Source organism: Chinchilla lanigera, unplaced genomic scaffold, assembly GCF_000276665.1.
Source record: "Chinchilla lanigera isolate Chin_1 unplaced genomic scaffold, ChiLan1.0 scaffold00010, whole genome shotgun sequence".
Classification (NCBI taxonomy): domain Eukaryota; kingdom Metazoa; phylum Chordata; class Mammalia; order Rodentia; family Chinchillidae; genus Chinchilla; species Chinchilla lanigera.
The window spans coordinates 2,375,694-2,390,275 of record NW_004955411.1 but is presented as its reverse complement, the minus strand read 5'-3'; the positions used below and the strand labels follow the sequence as shown (position 1 = coordinate 2,390,275).

Here is a 14,582-nt window from a genome sequence, read left to right as displayed (position 1 = left end):
AGAAAATGTGGTATTCATATATAGTGGAGTATTAGCCATAAAGAAAGATAAACTTGAGTCATTTGTAGGAAAATGGATGCACCTTGAGATCATAATACTAAAGAGAAGTCAGGCACAGGGGGTTAAATATGGTGTGTTTTTTCTAATATGGGATACCCAAAATGCATATAACTTTAAAAGCCAATAAAGAGAGGTGGTAGGGAACAGGGAGGTAAACTGTGAGGAAGGGAAGGAGGTCTAGGGAAGGTGGGGGAATGAAGAGGATCCAGATGTGATATATAAATATACATATATATATATATATATATATATATATATATATATATATATGTTAATTCCCCAGTATCCCCCCAGTGTGTCCCCACTGTGTCCCCCTGTGTCCCCCAGTATACCCTTACCATGTCCACTCGGGTCCCCTGTGCCCCCACTGTGTCCTCCACTGTGTCCTCCCCATACCGCCATGTTTTCTCATGTTTCCCCCTCTGTGTCCTCTGTATGTCCCCCTCATGTGTCCCCATCATGTCTCCTGTGCCCAGCCATGTCCTCCCCATGTCCCCTCTGTGTCTCCTGTGTCCTTCGTGTGTTTCCCTCACATATCCACCCCATGTTTCTCATGCCACATGGGGCCACCAGATCCCTGGTGTCCCTGTCTGGGCCCCAGTGTCCAGGAGTTGAGGAGATGGAGCTGGACCCACATCTTGTGTTTCATTCTCCCCTGCAGTGGCCACATCCAGGCCCAAGAAACTCAGCAAGGTAGGCAGGATCGTGGACTGAAACATCATGGCTCTGTGCCGCACCCCAGCCCAGAGCAAGGGATGCCTGTGTGGTCCTCGAGCTGGCCCCTGATCCACAGCCTCAGGATCCTAGGGCTCTTTCTTGGCCTACTTTGCGGACACACAAGGATTGATCTTGTGGGCAGCAGCCATAGAGTGCAGTCCCGGGAGTCTTCAGGGCAAGTGGGAAGGGGCGGCAGCATCGTACTGACAGAGTAGGGTAATGAGAGAGGTGTCTTCCTCAGAGTCTCCAAGATGGAGAATTTGGACTGCTGGCCATCCCACACATGCTGCATAGGAGTTCAGTGCTGGCTACTTGAGAAATGCAAATCCAAATGACACTGGGCTCCATCTCGCTCCAGGAAAAGGTCATCACCAGTTCAGCAAATGACCAGTGCTGGAGAGGCTATGGTGAAGAAGGAACCCTTCTCGGATTGTTGGTGGTAGTATAAACTAGTACAACCACTCTGGAAATCAGTATGGAGAGTCCTCAGAAAACTAAAGTCAGAAATTCTACTTGACCCAGCAATACCTCTTTTTTGAGTATCTTCCAGAAAGTGCTAAACCCATCATATTACAGGGACATATGCATACTCTTTTTTATAGCAGACAGCTCATAATAGCTCATCACAGCTAAATCTTGAAAGCCACCTGTGTCGGGAGCAAAGCTGTCTACCTCAGGACAAGGTCATGGCTTCTCATGAGTTTGTCAGGGCCTCATGAAAAATGTACACAGCTCGTGGAGCGATGCACAAAGTGATGTGACCTCCCCTGAGATAATACAGACCCTTCCTCTCTTGTTCCTCTATAACCACCAAGGCACAATGTTTTGCTGAAGATGGAATGTTCTTCCTATTCTGGATCTTGCCCTTCCTTTGGATTCTCTGTAAACACACGCTTATGCTGATTGTATAAATAGACACACTGCAGGTGCTGGGTAGTTCCTTTCTCCCATCAGGGGAGGGATCCATCTGACCTCAGCTTTCTGCATCTTGACTCTTCTTTTCTTCATCCTTCACCATCCTTCCTCTGGAATTTTAAGAGCTGTACTGGACGAGGCAAGCCTATATGTCCATCAGCAGATGAATGGATAAAGGAAATGTGGTGTTTACATATATGAATATTACTCAGCCATAAAGAATGATAAATTTGAGTCATTTGCAGGAAATGGATAAGTCTTAAAACTGTAACACTAATAAATCAGACACCAAAGGTTAAATTTTGTGTGTTCTCATAAGAGAAATATAAATAATTTAAAGAGCAAAAGCAAAGATGGATGATAGGAAACAGAGCTAGATTTATGGAGAGGGAGGGGGTGCTGAGTATGGGAGACAGTGGGTGACTGAAAAGGACCAAGGTATGACATGTATGTATCACTTCCGCAAGATGGATGGAATTAGTATTTATTGGAAACACACACTAATGAAGAAGAAACTGGAAAACAGAAATAAACACATGGTGCAGTGGTGAGGCCTCCCTCTGACTCTGGACAGGCAGAGAGGCTGGATGCTGGGGTGGGGCTCAGATGCACAGTGGAGTTCCCAGTGCCACCCCAGGGCCTCTAAGGGGAAGGTGACCTGTGAGAAATGGAAGAATGGTTTTAGCACCTTTACCCTCCATGCCCTCTTCTTCGTTTTGGTGTTCTTTTCTCTGTGGTAACAGATTCCATCTACAAACCGGGTTTTGGAAGTTCAAGTAAAGGCTGCTTAGAAATGGGAGATTCAGGTCTTTTCTGGAACTGACAGAAGGAAGTGCTGTGGCCCATATCCCTGGCTGCAGTTTCTGTTCCCCATGGAATCTCACCAGGGTGCAGCCCAGTTGGCCTCACCCAGACACACTCTAAAAACTTTAGTGAGTCCCCTTGCATTACACCACTACTGTGACTCTCCTTACGCATACTATACACTGTAGAATCACTTTCTTCTGTGGTCCCACAATCTCCTTGATAGGAAGATCAGGCCCTCAACCAAGTTATAGGATGTTGAAGCAAAGGTTCTCTTATGTCCTGGGTCCTCATTGACCTCAGAGGGCTATGGCCAAAATATTGGCTATCTGCTTAGCCATCTATCTTTCTAATTTTTAGTCTCAAAGCCTGTTGTTGAACATCCAGAAGAGAAGGTCAGTGATATTACACTGTAGAGGGGGTGCCTTGAAATATAAAGTATAGCCAGAAAACTGTTATTTTTTACCAACCACGGATGTTTTAGTAGTTAAATCCCTATAGAATGTTAACAGACAGCAGTTACATAGTTTTACAGAGAAAATTTGAAATTGAAAGCCATACATGGTAGTGTAGCATAATAGGTATGATGACATTTTTGAAACACAGTTAAATCTCCATCTTGGAATAGAATAAGCTTTTTAATCAGTCATCCCTACCTAATACATAGCTTTTACCTAACTTGTTGTCCTTTTATAGGATGTCATTGAAGTTTGTAATATTGCCTGAGTTGTTATCTAAGAATCTCTAAATGTAGTGGCATATACATAGCATACACATCACAAAAGTTTTTGCTAAAAATTGTCATTTGACTGATGACCTTATGTTGGCTTGACATGAACCTCTTATTACAAATATCTGGGGCACAAAATGCAGATGTCTATCACCAAAAACAATCCCAGTTTTACATTTTAGAATAATGTACATCTGGAAGGCATGAATACATTTAATATGCCATGAGATTAGCAATAATGAATTACCAGTATTTTATTTCTTAATTTAGTTTTGTACCAAGAACATCTTTTAATTAGAAAACCTTATTTTTTTGAAACTTAACCTTTTGATAATGACCAGTGTAAATACATCACAATAATATATTTTGTACAATATTTATTGGGGTTTCTCCCATAAGCTGTGGAGATTATTGGGGCTTCCCATTAATGAACATGAACTGGAAGAATGTTTCCAGGCAGCTGCTTCCTTATTCATCAGTTGGAGTCATGTCCAGTAGTATTTCCTCATCCTAAGGGATTTTTATTTAAAAATCTTAATAAATTTTTGATAAGCCATGAAAATGCAATCTCAATACTTAACATATTAAATTTGAACAATGAGAGACTCAAGTCATAATACATAAACACTAAAATACATGACATGTATAAAACCAATTTTGACATCATTTTGACCAGCTGGCAACCTTGGTAGAAGCATATCCTTAATTTTAGATGACATTTATCAATGTGCCAGATTAAATTATAGAGAAATGCTTTAAAAATCCAAAAAAGAAGAAAAATTTGCTGAGCTCAAATAAAACAGCTGTTTACAGATTGGACAGAGAGACAAACACACACACAAGACAATTTGCTTATAAAATCAGAGTGCACTCAAATATATTTCTGGCCAAATGAAATTATAGAAATTTTTATAATTTTTTAAGTGTGTAATTATAAAAAGATGTCAGAACTTTTTTATAGGACAGTTAGAAAAGATATTGGAAGAATTTGAACAACACATTAAGATTATTTTAGTGTCTGAATTTTAAAAGGCAAATGAGAAACAGTCTTCTCATTATGATCATTTCGCTGAGTTCCAACTGGAAACAAGTAGGGATGCCAATGATTTCTTTTTGCAGCTGCTTATTCCTCTAAAATCTGTTAGTTTCTGGATAGAGCAGTATGGGATGTTCTTTTGAAAGGCTCCTGCTCCTGCCTAGGTGTCTCTGCTGGGAGCTGTTTTTACTCTGCATCAGAGTCAGAGGCTATTGACTATGAGCTTTGCAATGGATTTAAAACTGAATGAACTAGGTTTGAAGTTGAGAATATCTCAGGTGAAATGACTTTTCCTGTTCTATGTGCCTGTTTAAGATTTTTTCCAACTCTTCCCCAATCATCAATATCTACAGTGCCTGTCTGAGGAAACCATGAATTACATTTGGTTACCTCTTGTAACATTTTTGTTAGGTCTTTTTTTGGCACATGAGCTCCTGAGCATTTCAGCAAACCTTGGAGCAGCTTTATATATCTTTAGCTGAAAATTTTTGGCCCATTTTACTCCCAGATGAAAATGGCTTGTTCACAGTGGGAAGACTTACCCCTATTCCTTGTGGAATACTTCTCTTCCCTCCTTTTTCCAGGCATCCCTGGTGAAGTTTTCATCCTGTGAAGACCTTCTCCATCTCTGACACTTTTTCACTTTAGACAGACTTACTCATCAGGCTAAACATTTCCAGTCCAAGGACTATATGTCCATTTTCTGGGGCACCAGTTATCAGGTTAATAATATCCCTTAGTTATTGCCAGCTGATCAGGTCTGCAACCTCCCAAACAAGTGTATGGAGAACGCTAAGTAAAAAGAGGCAAACAGAATGATTTTAGGACTCTAGGAGGGTCAAACCCCTCTCACAGAATTTGAGATTTTCTCAAGGCTAAGACCAAGGACTTCTCTGGATGGCTCGTATTTATTTGATCATCAGAAAAAGGGAGGAGAGTAATCAAGAAAGGTAGAACCACTCAAGGACTTTTCCAAGTAAGGCATTAAATTAATCCACCCATGAAAGAGATGCCTGAAGCTATAGTCTTTATCTAGTTGAGATAAGAACCAGGTGTCCTTGGCTGTGATCTTATCCTTTGAGGCTTTCTGGCTCCATCCACCATTACAGATGTTAGTAGGGATTAGTGACTCACAGAGATTCACTTACTATGAGTCCACTGCCTATTTCCAGACAAGGAGCCTAGGCCTTGGACAGGTTCACAAGTGAACATGGAAAACCAATTGATTAATTTAAGTCCTGCTTCATAGTAGTCTTCATCATACCCTGTCCCCTTGGGATGCCAGTTAGACAGGCTGGGCAGTGCACCTGTTCCAACATGGCGCTGCCAGGTGACAGTGCTTGAGTGGCCACTACCCTTGGGTCCCTGGCCACTGCTCACAGCCACTGAGGCACCCACACCAGACTGACAGGCCAGCGACTTCTGTCATGTTAGCACAGCTGTGCTGTTGTTTTCTTCTTACCTTGTTTTTCTAAACCCTGTGAAATCTAAGCAATGTTTATGGTCTCAAAAATAGTTTTTTGTGCTGATTAGCTTTTCTCCTCTTCTGTATTTGGATTTTTTTCTTGTCCTATGTGCCATTACAGTGAAAGCATTTTCTTAAAATGTCTCTTTCTGCCTTGTCTCTGGTTTTGTCCAATGATTTCTGAGTTGGTGTTCCAGCTTCTGATCTCCCAACAGTGGGTCTGCAGGAAATCTCTCCTCACCCCACCTACCAACCCGAGTTAGACTGTCCTCTGAGCACACACTGTGTTTAACTGGGGTCCTTCCTTGTCACTTGCTGTCTGCTCCCCACCTATGCTGTAAACCCACAGAAGGAAACAGTTGATGGCTACATGTTTATATCCCCAGTGCCAAGCATGGTCTTTAGTGATATAATGGGCTGAAATATTTTAATAAATGGAAATTACCAAAAGCATGAATCTCTTCTTCCAGTGAAATACTTTCCCTGCAGTTTGTGTGTGGCTTGAGGCCTCCAGATCCTGACGCCCTGCTTGCATGGAGGGCTATATCAAAGCAGGGAGTGACTGCAAGTGCAAAGGCCTGTTCAGAATCTGCCCCATCTTTGGGGTAACTCAGTTTCCTTTCTAAAAGTTCCTGAATATCAAAGTCATCTGCCCTGGCTTCCTGTGGTGTCCCACTGCAAAACACCTTTAAAGATGGGTCATTACCACACAGCGTCTCCAGCAGAGCAATGCAGTACAAATCTGTGTCTCACCTGTTGTTATTTCAGTTCTCCCTTGTCTGTAAGAGTTTTGGAATCATTTTATCTAGGGCCTGTGGTCATATACAGGGGAGCTGTTCCCCAGAAGGGGTTGTAAATCTGGGCCGGAGTCCTGGCAGCAGCCAGAAATGTGTTCTTTCGTGTCCTAGACATGTTTCCACTTGGGATTGGAGAGCCAGGGGGAAATCAGGGCTCTGCATGGCTCCAGGTATTGTAGCCCCTTGGGGTAAGTGTTCAACTAAAATGGTGTAATCTCAAGCCAATGTGGCTAAATACAACCGATCCACAGGGTTCCCTGAGGCACTGGATTAAGCTTCACTGATTTAGAAACTTACTTGTGAGTTTTATTACTGATACTTCTGGTGGCATAGCATGTGTTTGTTTGTTAGATGTTTTTAAATCAGTCATTGCAATAGAAAGCTGATGTTAGGGCCTACACCAAGAAATGACTACCTAGCCTGGAAAATTCCTGGAGCCAGTGGTTTTATGGAAGCTACCACCTACCACCTTCTGACCCGAAAAGGGGACTGTAATTCCTATATGAACTTCTTTAGAGGAGGCTATGTGGAAGGTGTGGGAAACTAGGAGGAACAATTTGTACAAATTCCTGTTGTTTATGAACAGCATGGTTCCCTGTGGGCTACATTTTTTTGGCAGTTTGCAAACACCTTTTCCAAATCGCAGGTGCATTTGGAGTCCCTGCAACACTGTTCACAAAGCAGTTTGTAGTCACAGCTTCTTTAATAAAGTGATGTTTAAGGACATCTTGTAATTAGGTGAGAGAAGCAGGGTTTCTTTTCCCCTAGGAGCTGAGGACTGGCTATGACTCTGAGTTCTAATTAACACAGGTTGGCTCGCTAATGTCACATGCCCATTATCAAGAAAGACAGGCAGTGTTTTGGAAGGGGCTGCTTACAACAGAAGTTCACTTGGGCAAGCCACGATGACATGCACATGCTAGCAGTCTGATGAAATGTGTGCCCCTTTACTGAACTCTACTCAGCTCAGACCCAGTTGGGAGTAAATGGAGATTTTTCCAACAAAAGTATATGGCATGGCCCCTGGAATTATGCAGGTATTCACAGATACGAGCAGGAGGCCATGAATGTTTAACCAGTACAAATAGCAGAAGGGCTTAGGAGAGAAGCTCTGCTGAAACCAGTGCTGGGTCACAGTCAACTTATGCAGAGCCCTGGAACCCTAGGGTCAGAGTAGGCTGAAGTGAGGATGCTTGGCCAACATTTTGCTTTCTGTTTGAGATGAAAATGTTGTGAGAGGAAGTCCCTTCTTGGTATAAAGTGCCACAGTCTTATGAGAAATGTTTAAAGGAGATTGATTATGAAGAAAAGAGAATGTTGTAACTCAAAGTCAAGGGCTGGAGTAGAAAATTAACTTTAGTCATTCTAGTGTGGGAGAAATGTTTCATGTTCCTGCTTCCAAAATCCCTCAGCCAATGTTTGATAGCATATTACAGACAGAGAAAGAGAGAGAGAAGAGAGAGAGAGAGAGAGGGACTAACCCTTCACTGCTGAGTCTTGAGCAGCTCTTGATGTTCCCAGAGTGAGAACAGTGAGCAGATGGAGAAAAAGAGTCAAGAGTCGGAATACAGAAAACTGAGGCCATATGGGAAGGAAGAAAGTAGGAGGAAGAAGAGGTGAAGGAGAAAGAGAGGCTCCAATGGCTGCAGTGCATTTATTTACACACTTGGGAAGTTGAATATCATGTGAAACCTCTCCGCCTAATAGCTTATCCATATGACTTGCCTCAGGCACTTTGTTCTTGAGGCTGGCCCTGGTCGATCTCCAGCTTCAGCTGCTTCTTTCACTTTACTCTTTGTACCAGAGCATGCTTTCATTCTGATCCTTTTTCTTTTGGTGTGGGAGGCAGGTAAAGGAGACAAAGGGTTGTCTCAGTGGATGGAATAAACTATGTTGAATTTTGGTCCATTGGCTTACATTTACCTAACTATGGTTTGCTCTGACATCACAAGTGTTCCATAGGAATCCAGACTGAACTCATCCTCAAGCACACCCTTTCCTGTCTCTCCAGAGCTGCTCACCTCCTTCTGTATCTTCCTTTTCTTGAAGGGAAACTGATTGGGGGAAATTTTCTCTCTCTATTTGCTACTCTTGGCTCTGTGACTGATGAGAAAGGGCTGGAAGAAACTTCATGTGGATACTGCAGGTTTGCCTTTGGGAAACTCCAATGCAGGCACCAGGTGTTGATCAGAGGCTCTCAAAAGATTCACTTCCTGCTTGCTCTCTAATTTCACTGCTAGATGTAGGGAAGTCACTTGGGGTGATCCTCTTTTTAAAATGTGGGTTATGGATGCTGAAAACCCAAAATCAGCCCCAAACATTTTCTATCTTCTTTCACCTTCTAGCTTTTCCTCCTCCTTTTCTCACTTCTGTTCCCTTCCTTTTCCTTTGATAATGTCAGGGCAGAATCTTTCAGCCCTTCAGCTTTCTAACCCTTCAGCTGATCAGCAGTCTGGTCCTGAGGCACACTTCATTGTGACCCCTTAGTTTTGAAGGTTTTGATCCCTCACAATGATATATTGGTGGGTGGGGATGCTCTTCAGTTCCCTGGGGTCATGCTCCAGTAAAGGCTTGGGATGCATAAGGTCAGGTTCACCTGGAAAGTTACATAGTTTTCGAAACCCTGTTCTGGAACTTAACTCCTTCACCAGCATAATCCGCAGTGTGAGTTTTCTTAAACGAGATGGACAATAGTTACAGATGTGAAATTTTTCCATCTTCATTTTCTTTCTCATTTGTGATTGTTTTAGTCAGATTAAAGCATTTTAATCAAGCACTTGTTTTTTTCACGAAATACCATAGGATTTTTGTGTTCAGATACAATAGTTGTTCAGTTTGTTTTAAGAAAAGAACCAAGTCTAGAGATGTAAAGACCTGGATTCTTATTCTTTATCTGTCCCTAGGTAGCTGTGTGACCTTGAGCAACTTACCTCCATTCATTCTGTAAACATGAGAGTCCCTTAAATGCCAGGCACCAGGATATAAGGAGAGGAAGATCACAGGAAACTAGCCCAAGAAATGGGTCATTATAGTTTGCATTACTGGACGTTTGTCCTAGGTATCAACAGCAGGGAAGAAAAAACTTCTAAGCCTCCTAGGAGAGTGGGAGATTTCACCAAGCAGATAGAATTTCAGTGTCAGTGCTGTGGAATACTTTGCCAACTGCATCAGACCACTGCTTTTCAAGAATGTCTTCTTGGTTTGAAAAATATACATTTCATTTCCATTAGTGGTGATGTTGACAATATAACCATGCACATATGCCTGTTAGCAAACATCTCCTCTACCTCCCACATAGCAGACAGCCTTTAAACATGCTAGGCCAGTAATGGCCAGCCTCTTAGAGGTGAGGGCTCAGATAGCAACCCCAAACCCAGTTATTTATCACAAAGTGCCACCACGGCAATCAAACTCGAAGACTGAGGTTTTAGTTTAGAAAGCACAACTCATACATTAACATCTTTTATGTTAATGTATGTTAACTTCTAGATTTAATGACCAAATTGAGTAGCATTGTTGTATACAAATTCAACACTGAAAAATCAATAGGATTGCTATATACAAATAAGTAACCCACTGAGAGAGAAATTAGAGAAGCCACATCTTTGTGTGTTTGTTTGTTTGTTGAGAGAAGGTTTCACTATTTAGTTCTGGCTGGCCTTAAATGTGCTATGTAGCCTAGGCTGGCCTCAAACTCACAACGATCCTCCTGCCTCAGCCTCCTGAGTGTTGGGATTATAGTCATGCACCATCATGCCTGGCAAGAAACCACACCTTTCAAAATAGTGTCAAAAACACGAAATACATGGGAGTCAATCTAACAAAGGAAGTAAAAGACCTCTACATTGAAAATTACAGTATTCTGAAAAAGGAAATCAAAGAGAATATTGGAAAATGGAAAGATATCCTTTGTTACTGGGCAGGAAGAACTATCATAGTATTGGGCCATACTCCCAAAGTTGTTTTACAGACTTCATGTAATCCCAATAAAAATACCAATGGCATACATCACAGAACTAGAGAAAACAATCCTAAAGTTCATTTGGAACCAGAATAGACCAAAAATAGCAAAACAATTCTGGGCAACAGAGGCAAAGCAGGGAGCATCACAATCCCTGACTGGAAATTATACTACAAAGCTACTGTAATAAAAAACAGTATGTTACTGGCACAAAAACAGACCCAAGGATCAATGTAACAGACTAGAAAATGCAGAAACAACTAAAAACATACCCAACCACCTTATCTTTGACAAAGAGGCCAAACATGCTCAATGGAAGAAAGCTAGCCCTTTAATAAAATATATTTAAGCTAGCCCTTAAATATATTTAATATATGGTGCTGGAAAAACTGGCTTTTCACATGCTGAAGACTAAAATTAAACCCATGTCTATCACCACACTGAACTATAATTGAAATGGGTCAAAGATCTAAATATTAAAACAGAAACACTAAATCTGCTGGAAGTTAGAATTGGTGGAACTCTTAAAGACATAGGTATAGGCAAAGACTTTATGAACAAAAGTCTGATCACACAGGAAATATTACAAGGAATTAACAACCTGTATCTGGTCTTATTTAAAAGCTTTTGCACAACAAAAGAAACCACCAACAGAGTGAAAAGAAAATCCACAGAGTGAGAAAAAGGTTTTGCCAGCTGTTCCTCAGACAAAGAACTAATATCTAGAATATAAAAAAACTCAAAAAAAATCAGATCCCTCAAGTTTAAAGACCAATCCAAAAATAGGCATCTGAAATGAATAGACACTTCTCAGGTAAAGAGGTAGAAATGGCCAATAAATATATGAAAGAATGTTCAACATCTCTGGTCATTCAAGAGATGCAAATTAAAACAACACTGAGATTCTCACTCTGGAAAGAATAACTATCATCAAGAAGTCAACCAATTGCAATAGCAAGCAGAAATACTGAAGCAGCACCCAGAATTTGGAGGCAGATTTAAATACATCAGTGGGCACTGATCAGGATCATTCCCAGAATATCAGGCTCTGAGTCCAAAAGGGCATGCATAATTGATAGCAAGCCTAAGGGGTGAATCCTTTGTCCATACATCTGGAAATGAGTTTCTCAAAATTTTAGGGCTATGATTATCATTTATTTCAGGCTGATGTAGGTGCTATTTTTCCTCCCGAGGTACAGTCTGAGTCAATATCAAGTCTGGGACAGTGGAATTTTTCCTCAAAGTGTGGAACTAAGAAGGAATTGACATTTTGGGTAGGCATTAGATGATGCCATCTAACCAGAATAGACATGTAAACAGAAGGCTGTGGAGGGAGGGCCTCTGTGGCTGAATGCAGGCAATGGCTAACTGGAACCAGTTCAGTTGGCTGGAAGTAGATGCGTCAGGAGTGGGGAATGAAGCTACAGCTACAGGTGTTGACAGCAGCTGTAGTGGCCAACGAGGGTGCCAAGGTGGACTTCTCAGGAAGAATGGGCCTCTTTTTCCTTTTTTTTCCTCTGAGATGCAGGGAGTGGTTTGGATTTATTTTTAACTTCTTAAAAGTCGCTTTTCTTGCAGTCATGGACTGCAGGTTTTAACTAATTAGTTCCCATTCTATCTTTCTACAGTGTATATCGTGTACCCTTGAACAATGGTGCAACAGACAAAGGATGGGTGTCCCTCAGAGAGAGACCATTCAGATGCCCACCTGGCCACACCACTTGTGGGGATTTAGTTTCAATTTAGCTAACAAAGGTGTGAGGCCTCCATTATGCCATATGTCGATCACCACAGAACCATAGGTGAGGGCCCAATTAGGCACCATGACCAGTGCTTCCCAGTCTTGGTGCACAGATGGAGTAGCCTATTGCTTATGCTGTCTGTTTCACTCACACATTCATTCAGCAGACACTCAGAGGTTAAACATTCCAACACCCTTCCCTTGAGGGTGGCCTTAACTAATGAGTTGACCAAGTTCTTCTTCTTCTCAAACAGAGCAGGACTGAGGGACTGACTAACTGGCGTGTCCCCAGGGGTCTTACCAGGATCAGGCAGGTAGGCAAGCAAGCAGACAGATAGACACACTGACAGATGGCATCCTTCTCCCTTGGGGTCTGATGTGAGCTGCTAGAGCAGGGAGCTAGGAATCCTCCTCCAGACATCTGAAGGGAGAAATTTCAAGGACATGCCCTCCCATTGGTACCTGGAGAGCTCATTGCTCCGTCCACAAGGCACATAACCAGTGAAAAGGGGTCAGCCCAGTTGGTCTTCCTGGCTGATGCACTATATGCAGTAGCAAGCAGAAACACCAAAATGACACCCAGGATTTGGAGGCAGATTTATTTTACATCAATGGGCACCTGACCAGCATCATTCCCAGAATATCAGGCCCTGATCTCTTGTGGCCTATGGCTTATATGAGATAAGCAAGCAGAAAGGATGGAGGCAGAATGGATTGTCAATTGGGGATTGGTTTATACAATGTGCATCATAGTGATCAGCTATGCATCAAAGTGTCTAGGAGACAGGAGAAACTGGATCTGGAACAGAAACTATTACCTGGGCAACTAAAACTAAAGCATACTGACTGGGGGGCATTTTTTGCTATGCAATAACAAATTCTGGTGGAGCTGTGAGGGAAAAAGAGATTGTTTTCCACTGCTTGTGGGGACCTAGACTGGTGCAGCCACTGTGGTGCAAATTAGTGCTGAGATTCCTCAAAAAACTAAAACTAGAGGTTCCATTCAACCCAGCTATTCCTCTTCTTAGTATCTTCCTGAAAGAATTAAAAGCATCAGACCACAGAGATATATACATACTATTTATAGAAGCACAGTTTGTAATAGCTAATAGTTGGAAACAGCCCAAATTTCCAGTGAATGGATAAACAAGATGTGGGTTTTGATGCAATGAAGTATTACTTTGCCATAAAGAAAGATAATCTTGAGACTTTTCTAGGTAAATGAGTGCACCTTGAGATCATACTCTTAAATGAAATATATTAGACACACACATTTAAATATCACATTATTTTTCTGGTATAAGAAACCTAAAGGGTAAATAAAGGCAAAATGTGTAATACATATTAGGAAACAGGCAGAAAATGTTCAGATGATTTTAAATTTGTATGATTCTAGATTATTTATACAATTTTAGAAAAATTTTAGTCATTTTATCTTGAAGTATTTTTTTTTTAAGAAGGGCAGGTTTATTTAGCTCACAGTCTGTTCAAGTTTCAGTCTATAATCCACTGGCTCCAAGGAAGGGTGGCGCATGGCAGAGGGAGATTGCAGAGGAGAAAGTGCACAGCAAGCAGGCAGGCGGTGCAAGCAAGGAAAGGGTATCTTCAAGTATTGACTCTTCCCCATTTGTTCTTATTTTCCTCCTGGTACTTCTGTTAGATGTGATTTTCATTCTTGATGTCTCTTCATCTCTTTTCATGTTTTCATCTCTTAATCTCTGTGAATCACATTCAGATTTGTCTTCCAGTTTACTAATGCTCATTTTCATTCTAATGTGTCTCTTGAATTTTCAGTTTCAATGGATGCATTTTTCAAGTATAAGCATTACATTTATTTATTTTTAGTCAATTTTGCAGTTTTATTTTGTTCTAGTTTTTGTTTTCTATCTTTAATAACTTTAAATATATGTATTTTTAGTCTGTATCTGACCTGTCTGAAATTCCTTCACATTCAACCATGCTATCTATGGGATCTGCTGAGTGTTGCTCACAGTAGCTTGGATGTTGTAAACATAGATTGTGAATTTATACACAGTAAATCTTCACTTGCTAGGAACTTGTGAGGCTTAGATGGAGAATGTGGTCCCTTAGGAAGGTTTTGCATTTGCTCTTTCAAGTGCCCCAGGGGTAGAAAACTGGGATCCATTCCCACCTAGATTGTTGAGAGTTTGAACCTTAAGAGGTGAATCCCAAATCCATGTGGAGGAGACCTTGACTATGAGTAGTCATGGGAGACTTTTTTCCTCATTGAGAATTCAACATGCGGGGCTGGGGATTTAGCTTAGCGGCAAAGCACCTGCCTGGCAAGCGCAAGGTCGTGAGTTCGGTTCCCGGTACCAGAGAAAAACCAAAAAAA

At 41.5% G+C, this 14,582-nt stretch overlaps 1 protein-coding gene across 1 annotated transcript in view; it reads left to right on the top strand.

Moving 5' to 3' along the window:
• The first annotated feature begins 679 nt into the window (after positions 1-679).
• Positions 680-14,582, top strand: part of LOC102009028 — a 55,155-nt gene continuing 41,252 nt past the window's right edge. The window contains exon 1 of the mRNA XM_013510712.1: positions 680-753. Within this exon, the coding sequence (XP_013366166.1) occupies positions 680-753 (74 nt within the window). The remainder of the gene's footprint in view (positions 754-14,582) is intronic.